This window comes from Antechinus flavipes, chromosome 2, assembly GCF_016432865.1.
Source record: "Antechinus flavipes isolate AdamAnt ecotype Samford, QLD, Australia chromosome 2, AdamAnt_v2, whole genome shotgun sequence".
Taxonomy (NCBI): domain Eukaryota; kingdom Metazoa; phylum Chordata; class Mammalia; order Dasyuromorphia; family Dasyuridae; genus Antechinus; species Antechinus flavipes.
The window spans coordinates 20,084,193-20,105,027 of NC_067399.1; the positions used below are offsets into that span (position 1 = coordinate 20,084,193).

At 44.9% G+C, this 20,835-nt stretch overlaps 1 protein-coding gene across 1 annotated transcript in view; it reads left to right on the forward strand.

Annotated features, from left to right (window-relative positions):
- LOXL2 (lysyl oxidase like 2) overlaps window positions 1-20,835 on the forward strand; it is a 133,625-nt gene that overhangs the window by 99,083 nt on the left and 13,707 nt on the right. Inside the window, exons 8-10 of the mRNA XM_051974225.1 lie at window positions 7,744-7,911; window positions 11,528-11,690; window positions 13,698-13,941. Coding sequence (XP_051830185.1) covers window positions 7,744-7,911; window positions 11,528-11,690; window positions 13,698-13,941 — 575 coding nt within the window. The remainder of the gene's footprint in view (window positions 1-7,743; window positions 7,912-11,527; window positions 11,691-13,697; window positions 13,942-20,835) is intronic.

Sequence of the window (20,835 nt, forward strand, 5' to 3'; positions counted from 1 at the left end):
ATCAGAAAGTCTAGGGTTCAAGTCCCATGCTTAGACAGACTTGGGAAGGGAGGAATAAGGGAAAGGAGAATGTATAATAGAGTAGGTGGCTCAGTGGGATGTAAAGCGTCATCAGTGGTCTGGGGCCATCTTGACCTAGCAGATTGCAAATTTCCAGTCAGTCATGAATGTGAGAGCCCACCCCAGGGTGGGAGATCCAGATCAAAGAGCTAAACTCCCCCAGAACCTCATGGTCCGGAAGGTAGAATGGCAGGGCTGGCATTGCAGATAAGCAAGAAGGACAAGGAAGATTTCCAGCGATCTGCAGAGGAAGTTCTATGCTTGTGTTTCTGCCAAGAAACATCTGTGTACCAGTGGTTCTCAAACTTTTGTTATCAGTATCTTTATATTATTAAAAATGACTGAGGATCTGTCCAAAAGTTTTTGTTTATGTAAATTATATTTACCATATTAGAAATAAAAACTAAATTTGAATTTGTAGATCCTCCAAAAGGATTTCAGAGATTCCCAGAATTCTTTGAACCACACTTTGAGAACCACTGGTAAACGAACAATGTGAGTTGTTATCTCTCCTAGAAGAGGTGATAGCCTCCGGGCTATCAGGGGGTCCCTTGAAGAAGTGGGACAAAGATTTCCAGGAATGAGAGGATGGGATGAGATTGAAGGCAGTCCTCATCTTCGCCAGGAGGCTGGAGAGCAGATATCCCAGATTAGGAAAAAAGAAGGAGCACTGAACACTGGGAGCAAGATACAAGAGCAGAACCTTCCTAGAGAGAGGACAAGAACTGGACCAGCCAAGAAACAGCCCTGGATTTCCAGGAATCGATGAGTGAAAGGTTATTCAGAGAAAATTCTCACCAGAAAAAAAAAAAAAAGAAATGAGCTGTGGTGGCTAGAAGTACCTGCTAAGGAGGATCTGTAGCCCAGGGCCTATCACCCACTTATCATAAACAGCAGAGAGGTTTGGTCTCTCTGCGGGACCCCAAGCATCCCCAAACTTGACCCACACACTCCCCCCATTACCCATTCTTCCTGATTTGAATAGTGACAATGATTTTATCCTAAGAGAACTAGAGAGTTTCCCTGAATATTATGGCATTCTAGGCAAAAACAGGGGAGCTTGGGAAAACCAGTGTATTTTCATTCTTATTACTGCTACAACTCAGAGGAGACATGCTGAACTTCTTCTAGCTCTTAAATCAGGAGGTTCTGCAATTCTTCTAATGATCCCCGCTCTGAAAACCAGATGGAATCCCTGCACAGAAGTTCACAAACTGTTCTGCCATATCAGTGCATGGAAAAACATTTGTGGTCAAATTTATTGTTGAGCCTGTGACCTCATTTGGGGTTTTCTTGGCAAATTTACTAGAGCGGTTTGCCGTTTCCTTTTCCAGCTCATTTTACAGAAGAGGAAACTGAGGCAAAGAGGGTTAAGTTACTTGCCTGGAGTCACATAGCTAGTATCTGAGGTCAGATTTGAATTCATGAATCCTCCTGATTTCAAGCCCCAGTGCTCTATCCCCTGTACCACCCAGCTGTCTCTTGGATTTAAGAATTCTGACTCTAACTTATAGAGAAAGCAAAGGAAAGTCAGAAGTCCGGAGTTTGGATACTGATTCTGATCGGTAAAGAGAGGCTTGAACCAGAGGTCCCTGAAGTCTTCTCTAGCTCTAGGTTCCAGACCTAGTTATCTCATTGGGCCTCCATTTTCTCATCTGCAAAATGAGTGGCTCAGCCCTTGAGACCTTTCCCAGCTCTAAGCGATGTCTTACATGGGAAGAGTGGTTTCCAGTAGCGTGGATTTCTGACTGATACGCTTGGATTGGGAAATCTCTATCTCTTAACAACCTTTCGGAGAAGAACAAGATTCCTGAGCTTCCCGAGCTGAGAAGGGCAGCGGACGATGGTTAGGTCAGAAAGGGCTGGCCATCTTGGATGTCTCTCTCCATCCTCACTGACCTCCCCTTCACCTCTGAGCTCAGAGCTTGGCTCTGACTAAGCAAACGTGTGGGATTTATGTTGGAAGATCCCCATGTTTCCCTTAGTATTAACGTTTGCATGGCATCGCCCACCCGCCAAAGGAGATTTGGGACCATGGAACCACAGCTCTGTATCAAAACACTGCCGGGCTTCCTGTATGTCCAGTTCACGGGCAGGGTTCGGGTTTTCTAGTTAGCATTTTGTAAGAATTTGACACTATATTCTTCATTCCATTTAAAAATCCCATGGCTCAGCTAGAGAGAGCCAGAGGGATAGGAATACCAAGAAAACCAAGTTATTTGAAGGAAATTTAGCTCTCCTTTCTTCTTCTCTTCTTCTGTCCCTCCCTAGAGGCTTCTCTGGTGCTTCTGCTTTTCTTTATATTCCCCATACTTAGCGCAGGGACTAGCACATAGTAGGTGCTTAATAAATGCTCAGTAATTGATTGATTCATAAATGAAATGAAAAGGAAGCCAGAGATCAGTGGGCGAGGACCAAAAGTCTCTGGTTGACCTTGGAGGGCTAGTGGACCAAGCTCTCATTCGTTGCTTAATCATTTTTCAGTCACGTCTTACGCTTCATGATCCCATTTTCTTGGGCAGAGATGCTGGAGGGTTTTGCCAAGTCCTTCTCCAGTTCATTTTACAGATGAGGAAACTGAGGCAAACAGAGTGATTTCACTTGTCCGGGGTCACACAGCTAGTAAGTGTCTAGGGCCATATTTGAATTCAGGAATATGAGTCTTCTTGACTCCTTGGTCAAGGGTCACATGTCTCAGTGCTTTCACGCATTAATTCCAATCCAGTTCTGTTAAGTAAGTGTTTGTCCAGTGCCTGTTATGTACCAGATACTGGGAACTCAGTGGGGAAAACAGCCCCGTCTTCAAGGAGCTTACAGTCAGGGGAGCTCTGAGGAAAGGCACAGTTGGAGACGTTCAAGGATTGCCTGTGAGCCAGTAAGCATCAGGGCTCAAATTGTGCCCGGTTCTCAAGGCTAGAAGTCTAATGTTCTTTTCCTAATGCCATGTTCCCTGTCTCTAGTTTGTCCAAGGCAGTCCTCCACCTCTGGGAGTCCCCAGCTGAAAGTCCATCTGCTGCAGGAAGTCTTTCCTAGTCCCTCCCACTATAAATGCCGCCCTCTCCAATTCGGTACCTCCTTATTTGAATGTTGTCTCCCTCATTAGAATGGGAACTTTTGAGGGCAGGGCTTGGGTTTTGCCTTTCTTAAGTATACCCAGTAATAGTGCCTAAGCCTTAATAATGCTTGTCGATTGACTATTGATTCAAGGCCACTAGTACGGGACTTCTGGAAATTGTAGTTAAGCTATACCCAAGGAAGCTTGGTATCTAATTGTTCTTCCTTCCCAACTTCCTTTCTTAAAATTGTATTTGATTTATTTGCCTCTTGAAATTTGAAGAGTTATGTAATTTATAACCAAAAGAGACAGAGCTGAATCTCTTATTTCATTGTTTTGAGGGACTCCCAGATGAGGAAAATCTCTCCACTAACAAAAATGAGCATCTTCTCTGCAATGTTTAGTCTTGCAGACGTCTTCTCTAGGTACCTAGTTACCTAGAATACCAAGAGCTGGGAAGAGCTCAGGATCACCCTGAGAATACACATCAGAGAGGAGACTTGAACCCAGATCTTTGTGGCTTTGAGTTCCTTTCTTTACTCTGCTACATTGCTCTTCTCAATAGCAACAAAAAGTTCTTAATAGTAAAGTCATACGGCAAACTCTCAATACGCCCATCGTCTTAACAGAAGGCGATGTTTGAGTTGTGTTTCAAAGGATATGGAGGATGAAAGATGGAATGACTAAGTAAAGAAAGGTTTGCCCTTCTGAGCACATCGGTTTATTAAGCAATGTGTGCCATGGGCCCGACAAGCCAGAACTGGGATACTTCCTTAGCTTAATGCTGGGTCCTGATTTTATATATTAAAAACAATCAGGCCAATTAATTAAAAAATACATTAAATAGTCTCCAATATAAGAGGATGAAAGATTAGGGACTTTCCAAGTTGAGATGGGAGAACAAACAGATGAAATTCTGTGAATTTAGTAAAAGAGGTGTCCCATTCCCTCCAAGGTCTATAAACAATCAAACAACATGGAAACGGTAACTATCAACAAACAGTCTTACAGCCCCTAATAGTCAATAAGGCATAATCAAAAGAGCCCTGAACTAGAATTCAAATCACCTTGATTCTAGACTTGGTCCTGTCGATTACTTGCCATGTGTCTTTGGACAGGTCGTTTTTCTCCTTATTAAAGAGCCCATCCATCTAAACTTCCATAAAATGATGTCCTCGATATCTTTATTCATGGATTTTTTTAAACCTAGGTTTGTGTCCCTTTACTAAGACCTTCTCCAATGCCCAGAGGTCAATGCAATGCCAGATAATATGTCAGGATGGGGTCACCCACATCGTGCAGGACTGGGAGGCTTCTATTACTTATATTTCCCTTCTCTCTGGGCTCGACTTCCCCCGTTTGCTCTCACACTAGCAGATCTGAGTTCCCAAAAACATATCACAGGGTTACATTTAAGATCTCTCAGAATCCTAGGAGGCAGAATTGTTTCACCCATGACTGCTTATAAAAAGCCTTTCCTGAGAGTAAACGGAGATAATTCTCTGTATCAGTCTATGCATGGGACCCTTGATGAAATCAATAAATCCATCACCAAGCACTTATTAAATGTGTCCCAGGCACTGTGCTAGACATTGTGGATACCGAGTCAAAAAGGAGTAAGAATCTGCTCTCCTGGAGCTTATGTTCTATAAAGAAAGACAAGATGTACATATAAAAATTATCGACTGAATGTAGCAACAAATCAATAGAATAAAATACAAATAACAAAACGATAATACGACAGAAAGAAAATACATAAATAAAACAGCACACAAGCAAAATAAAACAACTCCCCATAAAATTCAACACTAAAATAAAAACAAAATAAGTTAGGTGGGTCAGGAAAATGTAGAAAGTGGTACATGAGTTTAGTTTTGAAGGAAGAGATGGAAAGGAGAAGGAAGAGCACTGCAGGCTAGTGCAAAGGAAAACAAGAGAAGAGTCTTGTGTAGAGACCTATAAGAAGACTAATTTGGTTGGACCATAGAGTGATTGAAGGGAAGTAACATGTAATAAAACTGGGAAAGTTGGCCGGAGCCCGCTTGTTCAGGGCTTTAAACGCCAAACACAAGAGTTTGTGTTGGAAGTTGAAGGGGAGAGACGATTGACTTGAAGCAGGGAGATTATTTAGAAGAGTGTTGTAGCCGTTGGGGTAGAGACAGTGTCAGAGGAGAGAAGGGGCTGTATTGGAGAGATGCTACAGAAGTGAAATCTGCAGGCCTCTGCAAAAGTTTGGATATGGGGGAATGATAGGAGTCAAGGAGGAAAGGACCTTGTAAGTAGAGAAGTGATGGATGCGGAAGATCACGGGCCCTTCAGCTGCTGGAGAAATTCAGTTAAATCTGCAGAGCAGTGCTAAGTGGGCCTGCCATGCTCAGTGCCCCGTCCCCGCCTCCCAGCTTCCTGCAAGTCCCAGTTAAAACCCCACCTTCTGCAGGGTCTTTCCTGTTTCCCTCACTGCTAGTGCCTGCCTTCTGTGGGTTATTCCCATTTTTCTTCTATATAGCTCGTCTCTGTTTGTTTTCACGTTATTTTTTCCGCTAGACTGTAATCTTCCTGGGGACAAGAACTGTTTTTGCCCTTTTTTGCACCTTGGTGCACAAAGCCCGATATACGGTACGTGTTTCATAAAACACCCCCTTGACGTGAGTTTTCCATAATGTTGATGAGATGTTGACTAGTTGGAGAACTGTCAATGGAGGGTGACCAGGCAGGGTGACCAAGCTGAAGGCATTGCTATAGAAGTGAGGGATAGGGACACGAGTTCTCTCTTTATTTTGTGGATTGTCCTATAGAAGAGGCACTTGTTTATTCTACGTGGCCGCGGAGATCAGATGAAGATCAGGGAGTAAAAGCTACAAGGAGGAAGATTTTGGACTCAATAAAAGGAACAAGCATCCAACCATGAGAGGGGCCACAAGTGACCGGGATTGTCTGAGGAAATACTAGAATAAAGTGGGAAGAAAAGGGGGAGAGTTGTGAGAAGTGACCTTCGTAGCCTTCATAAACACCTCGCCTAACACTCCGTTCCTCTCTCTGAGCCTCAGTTTCCTTATCTGTAAAATGAGGTTACCAATAGTGTGTAATAGTGGAGATAGGGGCCAGCCTTGAAGTCAGGATTGAAATGCAAGATTTGTGTCTGACGCATAGTAGTTATGTGTGTGATCAGTGTTTTTACGAAAATGTGCGAGATCCCAGTTCCAGACCCTCCCCCCCCCAAAAAAGAGATGTTTGTAAAATGATTTGCAGACCTTCTTGTGCTGTGTAAACATTATCTATTATGGATGATAATGGAAAGCAGGAAGTTTAGTAGAAAGCTGATCCCTGAGCCAGGAAGCCCCGGGTCATCCTAGGCGAGTCATTTAGCTCCAGTTTTGTAAGCCAGAGCTTCTTAAACTTTTTCCATTTGCAACTCCTTTTTGCTTAGAAAGTTTTACACAACTCGGAGTATAATAAAAGAGGGAAACAAATCAAACATTTACTAATAACAAATCATAATTTCACGACCCCTATGGGGTCATGAACCATAATTTAAGAAGCTTGGTTCTAAGCCACGTTCTAGGACTCTTAGAGGGAGTTTCCTCACTTGGGAGTCCCTTTTACCAATGAAATAAAACGTTCAGTTCCTGTCTCTGGTATTTTGGGGATCAAATGTAAAATGCCTTTTAAACTTTCGAGATAAACATATATATGAGCATTTATTCACATATATGTATGTATACAGGGTGTCCCCAAAATCTTAGGGCACTTGAATGTTTTTAACATCTTAAGACTTTGGGGATCATCTGTACATACACATGTGACATATACATGTGATGACACACATGCACACATTACATGTGTGTGCATATGTTATATGTATGTGTATTGAGTTATTGCCTGTTGTTCTCTGTGTGAACTAGGATAAATTACAACCTCTCCAGCCTGATTTTTCTCCTGTATATAATGAAGAGATTCTAGCTCTAAATCTTGTGATTTTGTCAATTCAAAAATGAAATTGTTTGGGGGATGGTGGGAATTCTGTCAAGAAAGTCCTAGATCGGGGCAGCTAGGTGGTGCAGTGGATAGAGCATCAGCCCTGAAGTCAGGAGGACCTGAGTTCAAATCTGACCTTAGACACTTCTAGCTGTGACACCCTGGGCAAGTCACTTAACTCCAACTGCCTCAGGGGGAAAAAGTCCTAGATCTCTGGTTACAAGGTATGTGTGTGTGTGTTTAGGGTGGGGGGAAGAAGCCACGCCCTAGCAGATCCTCCCTCCATTGTCCATAAATTGCTGCTCTCCCTCCTCCCTCACTCTAGTCTCAGACTCAGGGGACTGATAGGTTTAGACCAGGACTTCTTAAACCTTTTCCACTCCTGACCATTTTCACTCAGGAAGTTTTTATGTGACCCCAGATATATACGTATATAAAATAGGCATATGAACCAAACAGTTACTGACAATACATCATAATCCTGACCCCCACTTTCAGTCACGTGATCCACAATTTAAAAAGCTTTGGTTTAAACTAAGTCAGAGGGTCTGGCTGGGCTTGGGAAAGCCTGGGGAGGAGATGGAAGAACAGGCTGGGTCTCCTGCCCTCCAGGCCCATCTCCCCCCCCTTCTCCATCTTCCCTTTCTCCACAGCTGCGCCTGAGCGGGGGCCGCAACCCTTACGAGGGCCGTGTGGAGGTGCTGGTGGAACGGAACAGGACGCTGAAGTGGGGGACCGTGTGCGGGGAGAACTGGGGCATCGTGGAGGCCATGGTGGTCTGCCGGCAGCTGGGCCTGGGATTTGCCAGCAACGCCTTCCAGGTAGGAGCCAAGCTTTTCCCTGGGTCCCATCCTCCCCCGGGCCCTTCGGGGCTGGATCAAGGTCCATCTCCTCCCTGAGAGACAATTGGGGTCGGCACCGCAGCTCTGCGGCTCAGCACCCGTGGGACCGTGGGCCAATTCTCTCTGGCCACTTTCTCCATCCGTAATGAGGCTCCCTTCCCCTCTCCATCTCCCCTGTAACCGTGATCCCAGATTTCTTTGTCAAACAAGAGGCATCTAGGACACGGTCCAACACGACACACTGTTCCGAGCTCTGGATTCCCAGATGCCTCCTCCACCTCTGGCTTTTCCTGGGAACGGAGTAAACAGAGCATGTGCTGGGGATGAACCTGAGGGCCCTGGGCCGGCCTGAGACTGGACGCTGAGGGAGGAGGGTTCTGGGCCGGGCCCTCTGCGGAGGCTGAGCTGGGTGCCGAGCCGGGGGTGGGGAAGAGCTAGAGGGGTCCGGCCGTTCTCCCGTCTCCCCACATCTCCCCGCGTCTCCCCACGTCTCCCCGCATCTCCCCGCATCTCCCCGCGTCTCCCGCTCCCTGCTGCAGGGGTGCGGTGATGAGGCCGGCCAGCTCTCGGGCTGCTCGCAACAGCTGTTCCACATGCTACGTGGCATCCCGGCTAATGCTGTTTACAGCTGGCCCCGGCAGGAGGGATGCGGGGGAGAGCAGGAGCCGCTGTCGGCAGGATCTCCCGGGGCAACAGGAAAACAGGCCGATGCATCAGGCAGCGGAGCATCCCGGCTCCCGAGATCACCGGAGCCACGCTCCTGCTCACAAGGGCCCGGGATGGAGCGAGGGGAGATGGGGAGCGGGCGGGGACCCAGACTGAGATGCTGGGAACGGCAGACCTGGGGACCTGGCACGCAGAGGGAGGGTCCCGGCTGGGGGGCTGGCAAGCCTCTCTGAGCCCATAAAAAGGAAGAAGGACAGCGGCCCTGACTAGCCACAGGCCACGTGAGGACAGAGCCCTTGGGGAACCTGATGGCTGCCGCTGCTCACTCCGGCTCTCTGTGACCCCATTTGGGGTTCTCTTGGTAAAGATGCTGGCGTGTTCTGCCATTTCTTTCTCCAGCTCGTTTTATAGATGAGGAAACTGAGGCAAACAGGGGAGTCACACAGCTAATAAGCATCTGAGGTCACAGTAGAACCCAGAAAAGTGAGTCTTCCCGTCTCCGGGGCCAGAGCTCTGTCCAGTGCCCTCCCACTTAGCTGCCCCTTTTATTGACTACTAAATGCTAATACTTTAATTTTAATATTGTAATAATATGTAATATAACAAACTTGATATTAATCAACAAGCATTTATTAGGCACCTACTGTGTGCTAATTGCTGGGGAGACAAGATTTAAAAAAACTGTTATCAAAACGCTCCTGTTCTAATGGAGAAGAAAACATTAAAAACCAAAAGACGTGGACATATAGGATACATTTAAAGCAGAGAGAGTTAGCTTGAGCGAATGACGAAACATCTGTTCTTGTCTCCCTGAGTCCATCTGTCCCTGACTTCAGTTTCCCTCCCTCTGCAAAGTAGCGGGAATATTTCCTCTTCAGTAATTCCTGGGTGAGAACGTGCCCACGGCCACGGGCGTCTGCTCTACCTGGGGAGACAGCGGCGGGTGAAGTCCGAGGGTCAGCTCTGAGCATGGTCACTGCTCAGTCCCAGCATCAGGAGAATAAGCGTCAGGATTGCAGGGGGCTTCCCTCGAGCTGTGGAACTTTGTGGCCCTTCCTAAGGCTCAGTTCCTTTATTTGTAAAAGGAGGGAGTTTTACTAAGTAGCCTCCTTCTAACTCTGAATGGGGAGCCCGAAGATAAGAGGAGGGAGCTCCCAGGAAGGACCCGTTCTCCACCAGTGCAGATCACCGCCTTCTCTGCAGTCTGGGCCATTGGAGAGTTTCTTGGGCCGCTGGCAAGTGCAGGGGGATGTAGCCAGTTTGTGTCAGTGACGTCAGGTTGGCTCCCACCACCAAGCAGTGCTGCCCAGCACATGGCTGGTCTGTTCTGGGCACATAATAAATAAATATTGGGTCGAATGGAGGCGAATTGTCATTGCCATTGCCTGCCACTTGTAGCAGTTAGTAAGGTAGCGCCTGGGGAAGCGACCAAGGAAACGGAGTGTCAAGACTGAATTCAAATCTGGCCTTGGACTAATTGTGTGATTCTGGGCAAGTCACTTAACTGTACTTGCCTCAGTTTCCTCATCTGTAAGATTGGGATAATAAGAGCACCTACCTCTGGGTTGTGAAGATGAGATGAAATAATAATTATAAAGTACTTAGCACAACACCTGGGACAAAGTAGGCCGTAGAAATCTTAGCTATTATTAATGATAATGGTGATAATCTTAGTGGTTCAAAATTCTGGCATTATTATGCAACTGGGAGCCGAGTGTTCTAAGTTCATGTTCCAGCTCTACCTGAGGCAAACAGGATTAAATGACTTATCCAGGGTCACACAGCTAATAAGTGTTTAAAATTCAGATTCGAATTCAGGTCACTGAATGCCCAGCAAGTCATGTCCCCTCCCCTGGGCTTGATCACATACTCCCCTTTATTTCCCTAGCGCCTCCAGGATAAAATACAGTCTCTGAAGTTTGGCATCTAAGGGCCTTCCCAACTGCCTCTAGTCTCTTTCTGGCTCATTGCTACAGCCTACTCATCTTCAGTGAACCCCCCTTCCAACCACACTAGCCCACCTGTCCCCCAAACATGGCCGTCCAGTTTCCACTGTATACCTTTGTCCGGGCCTTAAAAAGTCCAAGGTCTGCCACTGCATAGAGGTCATCTGCAGTCATCCTGAATACATCTTCCACTGGACCTAGATGTCTATGGACTGTTAACCTTTCTCACTTGCATGTCATGGTGTCACCTTCCTGATGTCATGGTCTTCAGAACAAAGGACCAACAGCAATGCTGGTACATGGAAGATGCTCCTATTTCCCTCCTCATCTGATCTTTTTCTTTAGTCTTGTTTTGGAGGGTGGGATGGGTGAATAGTGACATCATTCATATAGAACTCTCAATGAGAAAACTCCCTTTACCAATGCAGATTGGCACCTGCTCGGAGACAGTTAGTCTTAGAGAGTTTCCTGGGGACTACTGGGAGTGAATGATTTATCCAGGGTCATGCAATCAGTGAGTGTCCAAGTAAGATTTGACCCAAGGTCTTTCTGACCCCATGGCTCACTCTGTCCCCTTCTGCCTCATGTTACCATAATACATCCTTAGGATCATAGAATACAAGTATCTAGAGCTGAGACTCTATTGTCCAATCCCTTCATTTACAGTGGAGGAAACTGAGGTCCAGAGAAGTTAGGTCACTTTCCCGTGACCATAGAGGTGGGATTTGAGCCTGGGTTTTGTGGCACCTGAGTCAGGGTCCTTGGTCTGCACCACTCAATCACGTATAGACTTCTTGGAGGCAAGGTCATTTCACTTTTGTCTTTGTAGTCTCAGCTCCTAATACAGTGAGTACCTGACACACTCTTGTTGGATTGGGCTGACCCTCCGTCACAAGGTTGTGAGAGGGCAGCTGACAAGGACAGGTCACTCACAGGACACGAGCGGGTCAGTACATTGTTCTTTCATTTCTTCCTTGCTGTAGGAGACCTGGTACTGGCAAGGGGACATCAGCGCCAACACCGTGCTCATGAGCGGGGTCAAGTGCTCCGGGACAGAGATGGCGCTGTCACACTGCCACCACGATGGAGAGAACGTGGCTTGTCCCCAAGGCGAGCATCACGCTGCAGGCGTCGTCTGCTCAGAAAGTGAGTGGCTCCTAGTGCTTGTCCCTTCCCACCTTGCAGGGGTGCTGAAGAAAAAAATCTGGATTTGGGGGGGGGTCTCTTACTCGCTATTTGGTTTTTTCTCCTAGTAGAGTGTAAGCCCCTGGAGGATAAGAAGTGTCTCCCTTTTGTTTTTATATTCCCACCATCTAGCACAGTGCCTCATGGTCATCATAAGGGCTTAACAAGTAGATGCTTATTAAATTGAATTAAATGGCTATGCAGCAAGGGAAAGTATGAGAAGCAGCAGGACACAGGGGAAAGAGCACTGGATTTAAATTGGGGACCTGAGTTCAAATTTTGCCTCTCCTTCCTGTATAGCCTCAAGTTTTTTGGTCCTCTCTGAGACTCAGTTTCTTCTTTCATAAAAAATGAGAAGGTTGGCTGTTCTTTCCTTCAGTAATATAGTACAGAATATATTATTCAGATTGTATTGAATTACATTTGATTTATATTATTATAATATCTGAATTTCATAAATAAACAGAATCAAATTTAATCTATCAAATGATAGTTTAAGAGATGATAAGACAGAATAGATAGATAAACCGATGGACAGACAGATGTCTTACGGCACGCAGACATGATCACCTACTCTGGCCCTCTGCCAGGTGCTTGGAGTGGGAAGGTCACTAAGTCAGAGACCCTGCTTTTGATCCTGCTGTTTATGGAACGCTACTTCTACTCCAACTACTGGTGTCCAGTCAGGGGAACATCCAGAGAGAGTGCCTGGATCTGAGAGAGGGAGGGGCTTGTTTCTGAGATTTCCTGGAGACCCAGGTCATTGAATCAAAGACCGTGTGCCAGAGAAGAAGGTATAAGGAGAGTGAGAAGGTAGGAGGAGTCAGGTTGAAGGGCCTGGAAGGCCAAAGCAAACATTTGTATTTGACCCTGAAGGTGACAGAGAGCCGCTTGAGTTTATTGAGAAGGATGACATTGTTGGACTTAGATTTTAGGGAAATCACTCTGATGGATGAATGGGGGGATGGACTGGAGGGGACAGACTGAGGCAGGCTGACCCAGGCAATAATCCAGAGGTGAGGTGATGAGGGTCTGTACCAGGGTGAGAGGAGTAGCAGATTATAAACTAATTAACCAGAGAGAGAAGGGGAAAGTGGGAAGGGAAGAGAAGAGGAGAGGAAGGAATACAGGTTCTGATAAAACTGGGAATATGGTGGTTAGTTTGTGTTGCTGCATTTATGGAACCAGGTGAGCTTCCAGAGGAGAATGTCCAGAACAGAATGGAAAAGCACTCATTCAGCACCTTTTGTGCCAAGCACTGTGCTAAGTGCCACATATAGAAATGGAAAATCAGACGGTCCCTGCCCTCAAAGAGCTCCCCTTCTATCCTGCATGTGACCCTTCTCGCACATATGATCTCTTCCAAATACAACATGGAAGAGGGGCCAGTCTTGCTCTTCTCAGCCTGGAGGCAGACCTGGGAGGGATTCTGATCACAAGAGGGATCTGAAGGTGATCTTGGAAGGCTGTCTCCCACTGGCGACCTTCGGGCCCTCTGTTCCTTCCTTTATGGGCCAGTCTTCCTCCTCTCAGCATGGAGGCTGGACGACCTCCTCTTTGGGAAGTATAGAAAGCGTTCCTGCCGGGTTTGGCCCAGACAGACTTTAAGGTTCTTTTCAACGCTAAAATCCTTCAATCTGGCGAATTCACGTAGATTCATAAAAATCACTAAGGGGTTAAAATTCAGGGAGTGACAAAGACGTCCCTCTAGACACAAAGAATAATGTAGAAAAACCAAGCTGAGGCGTTGTTTGAGGGACAGAAAATAATCTGCTTTGAGGGAGCCAAGACTTCACGGAGGGGAGTAACTAGAAAAGCTGACTAGGAAAGGCAAAACGAAAAAGGGAGGGTAGCTCCAAAGGGTGGGAGGCCCCAGGCTGCCCAAGATCAGGCTTCTCTTCTGGCTGCCTTCCTGTGTTTCATCACTCGCTTTCCTCACCCCGTGGGGACCCGTTCCGCTCCCGGCAGCCGCCCCCGACCTGGTCCTCAATGCTGAGATCGTCCAGCAGACAACGTACCTGGAGGACCGGCCCATGTTTATGCTGCAGTGCGCCATGGAGGAGAACTGCCTCGCCTCCTCCGCTGCCCAGACCTCGCCCACCACGGGCTACCGCCGCCTCCTGCGCTTCTCCTCCCAGATCCACAACAACGGCCAGTCCGACTTCCGTCCCAAGAACGGGCGCCACGCGTGGATCTGGCATGACTGCCACAGGCAAGTGTCCGCCGCCCGCTCCCGTCTCACGGACCCTCCGCCTTCCCCCTCCCCACCCCTGCCCTTCCCATCTGTGGTTCCCAGCGGAGAGGTCCCCAAGGCTCAAAGGCTGCTGGGGCAGAGAAGGCCCTTCCTTCTAGTGGCTCCATAAGCTCTCGCCCCAAATCACTTGTTCTCATGTTCTGTTTGGATGTGGTGTAATAACAAGAACAATAATACTGATATATAATGGCTGCAATAATAATGATTATTATTCCATATAGTAAGGATAACAATGACGTAATAGCAATTATTTTCTTGCTATCCAAGTGACTCTCTGAAGTCTTCTCCAGCATCACAAGTTGATTTTGTGGCACTCAGCTTTCCTTATAGTTAGGATCTCACAGACGTACACTGCTACTGAAAAAAAAACTACAGCTCTGACTATTCAGACCTTTATTGGCAAGATAATGTCTTCTATTTGAGTCTGTTGTTCAGATTTGTCACTGCTGTCACTCCAAGGAGCAAGTGATTTTAATTTCATAACTGCAATCACTGATCTTTGAGCTCAAGAATATAGAGTCTGACTTTGCTTCCATTTCTTCTCCCTCATTTGCCAGGAAGTGATGGGACCAGCTGCCGTGGTCTTAGTTTTTAGGGTTTGGGGTTTTTTTATGTCAAGACTCAAAGCAGTTTTTATACTCTCCTCTTTCACCCTCACCAGGAGGATTCTTAATTCTTCTTCACTTTCTGCCGTCAAAGCGGTTTCTTTGACACGTCTGAGATTGTTGCTATTTCTCCCAACCACCTTAATTCCAGTTTTTGATTCACCTGATCTGGAATTTCACATGATGTACTCTACATGTAAATTGAATAAATAAGATGACGATATAAAGCCTTATCACAGCCCTTTTTACAATTTTAAACTAATAAGTTGTTCTATATTCTATTCTATATGTTTTATATCCTATTTCTATTTCTATTCCATTCTATATTCAATTCTAACTGTTGCTTCTTGACCCCCATACAAGTTCCTTAGGAAATAAGTAAGATAATCTTTTTATCCCTTCTCTTTGAGGAGTTATCACATTTTGGTTTGATTCACACAGTGAAAGGGTAGGTGATGAAGCAGAAATAGATGTTGTTCTGGAACTCTCTTGCTTTCTCCATACCGGCAAATGTTGACAATTTGGTCTCTAATTCTGCTGCCTTTTTTTTTCTTTTTTTTTTTAAATAACTTTTTATTGACAGAACCCATGCCAGGGTAATTTTTTACAGCATTATCCCTTGCATTCACTTCTGTTCCGATTTTTCCCCTCCCTCCTTCCACCCCCTCCCCCAGATGGCAAGCAGTCCTTTACATGTTAAATAGGTTACAGTATATGCTAGATACAATATATGTGTGTAGAACCGAACAGTTCTCTTGTTGCACAGGGAGAATTGGATTCAGAAGGTATAAATAACTTGGGAAGAAAAACAAACATGCAAGCAGTTTATATTCATCTCCCAGTGTTCTTTCTTTGGGTGTAGCTATTTCTGTCCATCCTTGATCAATTGAAACTCAGGTCTCTTTGTCAAAGAAATCCACGTCCATCAGAATACATCCTCAAACAATATCATTGTTGAGGTATATAATGATCTCCTGGTTCTGCTTATTTCACTTATCCGCTGCCTTTTCGAAAACCACCTTGCTCTTCCAGAATCCTATGTTCACATATTGCTGAAGCTTAGATTGCAGAATCTCAAGTATTACTTTTCTTCAGTGGGAGAAGAGCACAACTGTTTGGTAATTTGAACATTCCTGGACATTACTCTTTTAAAGGATTAAGTCATAAATTGATCTTTTCTGATCCGATGGCCACAGTTACATTCCAAATCTGTTGGCCTATTGAGTGCAGCACTTTAACAGCATCATCTTTTAATATTTAAATAGTTCAGCTGGAATTCTGTACCTCCATTAGCCTTATTGTTAGCAACCACAACATCATGATCATGAGTGATATTAAGATGTTTCTAGCTTTTTTTTTTTTTTCCTGAGGCAATTGGGGTTGAGTGACTTGCCCAGCATCACGCACGTAGAAAGTGTTAAGTGTCTGAGATCAGATTTAAATTCAAGTGGTCCTGACTTCAGGGCTGGTGCTCTATTCACTGTATCATCTAGCTGCCCAATTAAGATATTTCTAGCTTTTTTTTTTTTTTTTTTACTGAGGCAATTGGAGTTAAGTGATTTGCCCAGGGTCACACAGCTAGAAAGTCACACAGCTTTTAAATGTTTGAGACAAGATTTAAAGTCAGGTCCTCCTGACTTCAAGGCTGGTGCTCTATTCACTGCACCATCTAGCTGCCCTTAAATAAGATATTTCTTGTGTAGTTCTATGTATTCTTAGCATCTTTTCTTAATCTCTTCTTCTTCTAAGTCCCTACCATTTTTACCTTTTGCCTTTTTAAGGAAATATTCCCTTGATAGCACTAATTTTCTTGATAAGATCTTTTGTTTTTCCCATTTCATCATTTTCTACTATTTCATTGCATCGTCATTTAAGAAAACCTTCTGATCTCTGCTGTTTTCTGGGATTCTGCATTCCATTGGGTATAGTGTTCCCTTTTTTCTTTCCTTTTTCCTTTCTTCCTTTCCTCAGCTATTTGTAAAGCCTCATCAGACAGCCAATTTGCTTTCTTGATCTTCGTTTTTGTTGTTGTTGTTGTTGCTGCCTCCTGAACAATATTGTGAACCTCTGTCCGTTGTTCTTCAGCCACTCTATCTGCCAGATCTTATTATTTAACCTATTTATCTCTTCTACTTCATATGCATAAGGCATGTTGTTTTGGTCACGCCTTATGGTTTTCCCTACTTTGTTCAATTTAAGTCTGAATTTAAACCTCAAGATCTGAGATGCAGTGAGCCTTAGGGCTTATCCAAACTGATTTTTTCACCTGACTGAGTTCCTTCACCTTTGTCTGCAAAGTATAGAACTGCTCAAATTTCAATATTGACCATCTGGTGATATCCATGTGCAGAGTCACCTCTTGGGCTGTTGAAAAAGGGTGTTTGCTGTGGCCATATAGTTCTCATGACAAAACTTTATGACTCTGTCCTGTTTCATTTTGTACTTTAAAGCAAAACTTGCCATTATTCTGATTATTTATTTTTATTTCCTACTTTAGCTTTCCAATCCCCATCAGAATATGACATTTCTTTTTGATGATATTTCTAGAAGTCATTGTAGGTCTTCATAGAACAGATCAACCTTCTTTAACATCAGTGCTATGTGATATTGAAAAGTTTGCCTTAGATTCAAACTCATCATTCTGTCATTTTTGATATTTTACTTCATTTCTGCTTTTTCTCACTCTTTTATTGACTATGAGAACTGCTCCGATTCTTTTAAGGGATTTGTGTCCACAGTAGTATGTTTAATGATCACCAGGATTAAATTCACCCATTTAAGTTGATTGGCATCCAAGGGGCTGATGTTTAATTTGTCTGCCTCCTGCTTGACCACATCCAGCTTACCTTGGTTCACAGATCCCCCATTCGAGGTTCTTATGTAACATTGACCAGACTTTTCTTTCATCACCGGATGCACCTCCGGTTGAGCTTCCTTTCAGCTTTGACCCAGATGCTTCATTCTTTCTGGAACTACTTGGAGTTGTCCTCTGCTCTTTTCTAGTAGTGTGGTGGACACCATCTGAGGGGTTCAGCTTCCATCTCTTTTATCATTTCATTCTGTCCATGGGGTTTTCTTGGCAAAGATACAGGAATGATTTGCTAGTTCTTTTTTATGTCAGAACCCTCTACCATGACCTGTTGACTTGGGTGACCTGACTGGCTCATAGTTTCATTGAGCTGTACAAGCCCCTGCATAAAACAAGGCAGTGATCTGGGGTGTGGGTCTATCCATAAAATCCCTCATTTCCTTCAGATTTTTAACATGAGATCCTCCTTCATCCCCCCCAGTTGCTGGTTCCCTTCTTGCTCTGAAAATTCTTTCACATTATGTGTATTTTGAATTTATTTCTATTTTATTTATTTATTTTTAATATTCATTCATTCATTTATTTTTATTTATTTATTTGCTTGTTTGTTTTGTCATTTATTTATTCATTCACTTACTCATTTGTTTATTTGTTTGTTTATTTATATCTCCCATTCCTCTCACTGCCAATAGAACGAAAGCTCACTGAAGGCAGAAACTGCTTTATTTTTTGTCTCTAGACTCCATACCTATGACAGTACCTGGCACATAGTGCCAGAATATAGTCTGTCTGAGGGCAGAGACTGTTTCATTTTTGCCTGGAATGGTGCTTGACACAGAGTAGGTATTTAATAAATGATCGTTGAATGAATCAATATAGATTTCCTTCAGGGAACGATATTAGCACCATGAAGATATTACTACCTAATGGATTTCATTTTTAAAAACCATAGGGATTGCCAGGGACAATCCCCACAGACATTTTAATGCTGAATCTGCCCCTTTGTATGTAAGGAGAGTATAATTATCATCTATGTCATCCATATGGAAGCACACCCAGAGATTACATGGTGAAAGACTATATGGGACATATATTTATACCACAGGGAACACTCCCTCTTCCAAAAATAGGCTTATGGAGATTTCACTGAAAAATGTCTTCTGATCTCTAGCCCCAAAGCTGTCATCCTCCTTTTTTCCACATGGTCTGGTTTATTTGAAGCTTCTAAGGCACCAGGTGGGTGTCTCGGTCGTCAGTTGGGTGGGGTGCATGGGGAGGGCGGTTCCAATGAAGGCAGCACCCGGTCACCCCCCCCATCCCTTTTCCTAGGGAAACGAGAAGGGGATTTTTCTAGAAGGTAACACATTTGCCACAGAAGTTCTCAGAGACCACCTGCTAAGTAATGGAGGGGCTAGGGTCTGGGAGAGAGATGGGAAAGTCCTCACAATACAAATTACAGATCTGCGAGGGAGCAGAGTATTAAAATATAAGGGCTCAGTTTGAAATGATCAGCTATCCAGTCTAAACCATACTCGAAAGGAGTCCCCATTGCCATGTTCTGGCCCTGAGCATCTGCTTGAATACTTCCGTGGACGGGGGAGTCCTCCGGATAAAGGGGCCTCCCCAAGCCGCCAGCTGTCCTCAGGTTTTGCTAGCAGGCGTCTCCCGCCACGGGCTTGGGGGAGGAAAGGAAGAGGGCTCTTCAGAAGAGGCAGGGGCCCAGAGTGGGAGGGAGGGATACTCCCAAATGTCAAGCTCCCTTTCACCAGACGGTTTGTCTGTGTTCCTGGGCCGGACTCTGTTTAGACAGTGAAATATAAACGGATTTCTCTCTGGTACTTCCAGCTGGTAAACACGGGAGCACAAGCCCATCTCTGAAGGAGGCAGACATTTTTGAGGTGCTTAGTCAGCCCCAGGGTCTTGGTCTGCTCCAGGAGAAGCTAAAATAAAAGCTTTAAAGCTACTCCTCCTGTGGCTACCACAAGATGAATATTCTTAGGGCATTCGCTGCCCACACACGTCTTCTATAGAAACCCAGCCGACCTGGGAAGGCTACCTGATGCCAGGAGGCCGTCAAAATTAGGCTTCTCACACAGGATGTTTAATCCTAAAAATGTAGGAGAAGTCGCCGTGTCTCCCCAGACCCTCTGCCCTTTCCTTGCCCAGCTCTGTTCCTGGGTGCCCGCGGTATGCCCACGGAGAAGAGATGGGTTTTCCATTGGATCGCAGCTTAGAAGGGACTTTTGAGATCATCCAGCCAAACCCTTTCATGTTACAGATGGGAAAACTGAGGTCCAAAGAGGCTTAGAGTCCAAGGCTTGAACAAGGATCTTGGAACTAATCATCTCCTTGGTGATGATTAACCTATTTCACGTTCCCGTCATGCGTGATCTTGGACGCAAATTTTGTACCACTCAGGATGAGGATGGGATGACGGATGGATGTCTGGGAAAGACCTGAAACCCCCTCCTTTTAGAGATAAGAAGTCAGGCCCACAAGGTCACTCAGCTAGCAAGAGTCAGAGTCAATTTTCAAACCTAGATGTTCAAACTCTAGATCCCAGCTCAGTGTCTTAATTTACAGCTAAGGAAACTGAGGTTCAGCAAGGTTAAATTCCTTGCTGGAAGTTACCTAGATAATAATGAGAGAAAGCGGGATTTGAGGCTAGAGGGACTGATTCTATAGCCAACACTTTGCCCACTCCAAGTCCTCACTGATCACACGCTCAAACCGCTGCCATTCACCACATGTCTTCTCATTGCCCTATGAGTGGTTCTCTGAGAGCACAGAATACTGCAGTGTTCGATTATCTGGTATCACCGAGAGAGAATAATGGTGCTAAAAGAAGGCCTTCGGCAGCAAAGGTCCATGGGATACTGTCTCTATATTCAAATGCTCCGGGGTAGCTGTGATTCCAAACATGGAGGCTCCTTCCAGTGAGGCAGGTTGTAGCTCATCCTCTTTTATTTATTTATTTGTTTGTTTGTCTGTTTATTTATTTTTATTGAATTTTTAAATGAAAGCTTTTTATTATAAAACAAATGCATGCGTAATTTTCCAACATTGACTCTTGCAAACCTTTTGTTCCAATTTTTTCCCTCCTTCCCCCATCCTCTCCCCCAGATGGCAGGTAGACCAATACAGGTTAAATATGTTAAAATATATATTAAATCCAATATATGTATACATATTTATAGAGTTATCTTGCTGAAAAGAAAAATTGGATCTAGAAGGAAAAAAAAACCTGAGAAAGAAAACAAAATGCAAGCAAAAAGCAACAGAGAGAGTGAAAATGTGTAGCTCATGCTCTTGTCCGTGTTCTCCCATAAGTCACCTCTGAAAGTTCACCAGATCTGCTGGATGCCTTCCTTCCTTTCTTCTGGTGTTAGGAGAGGGCCCTTGGGGCATCCTTCCCATGCAGCCGCCCCATTTCCTGGG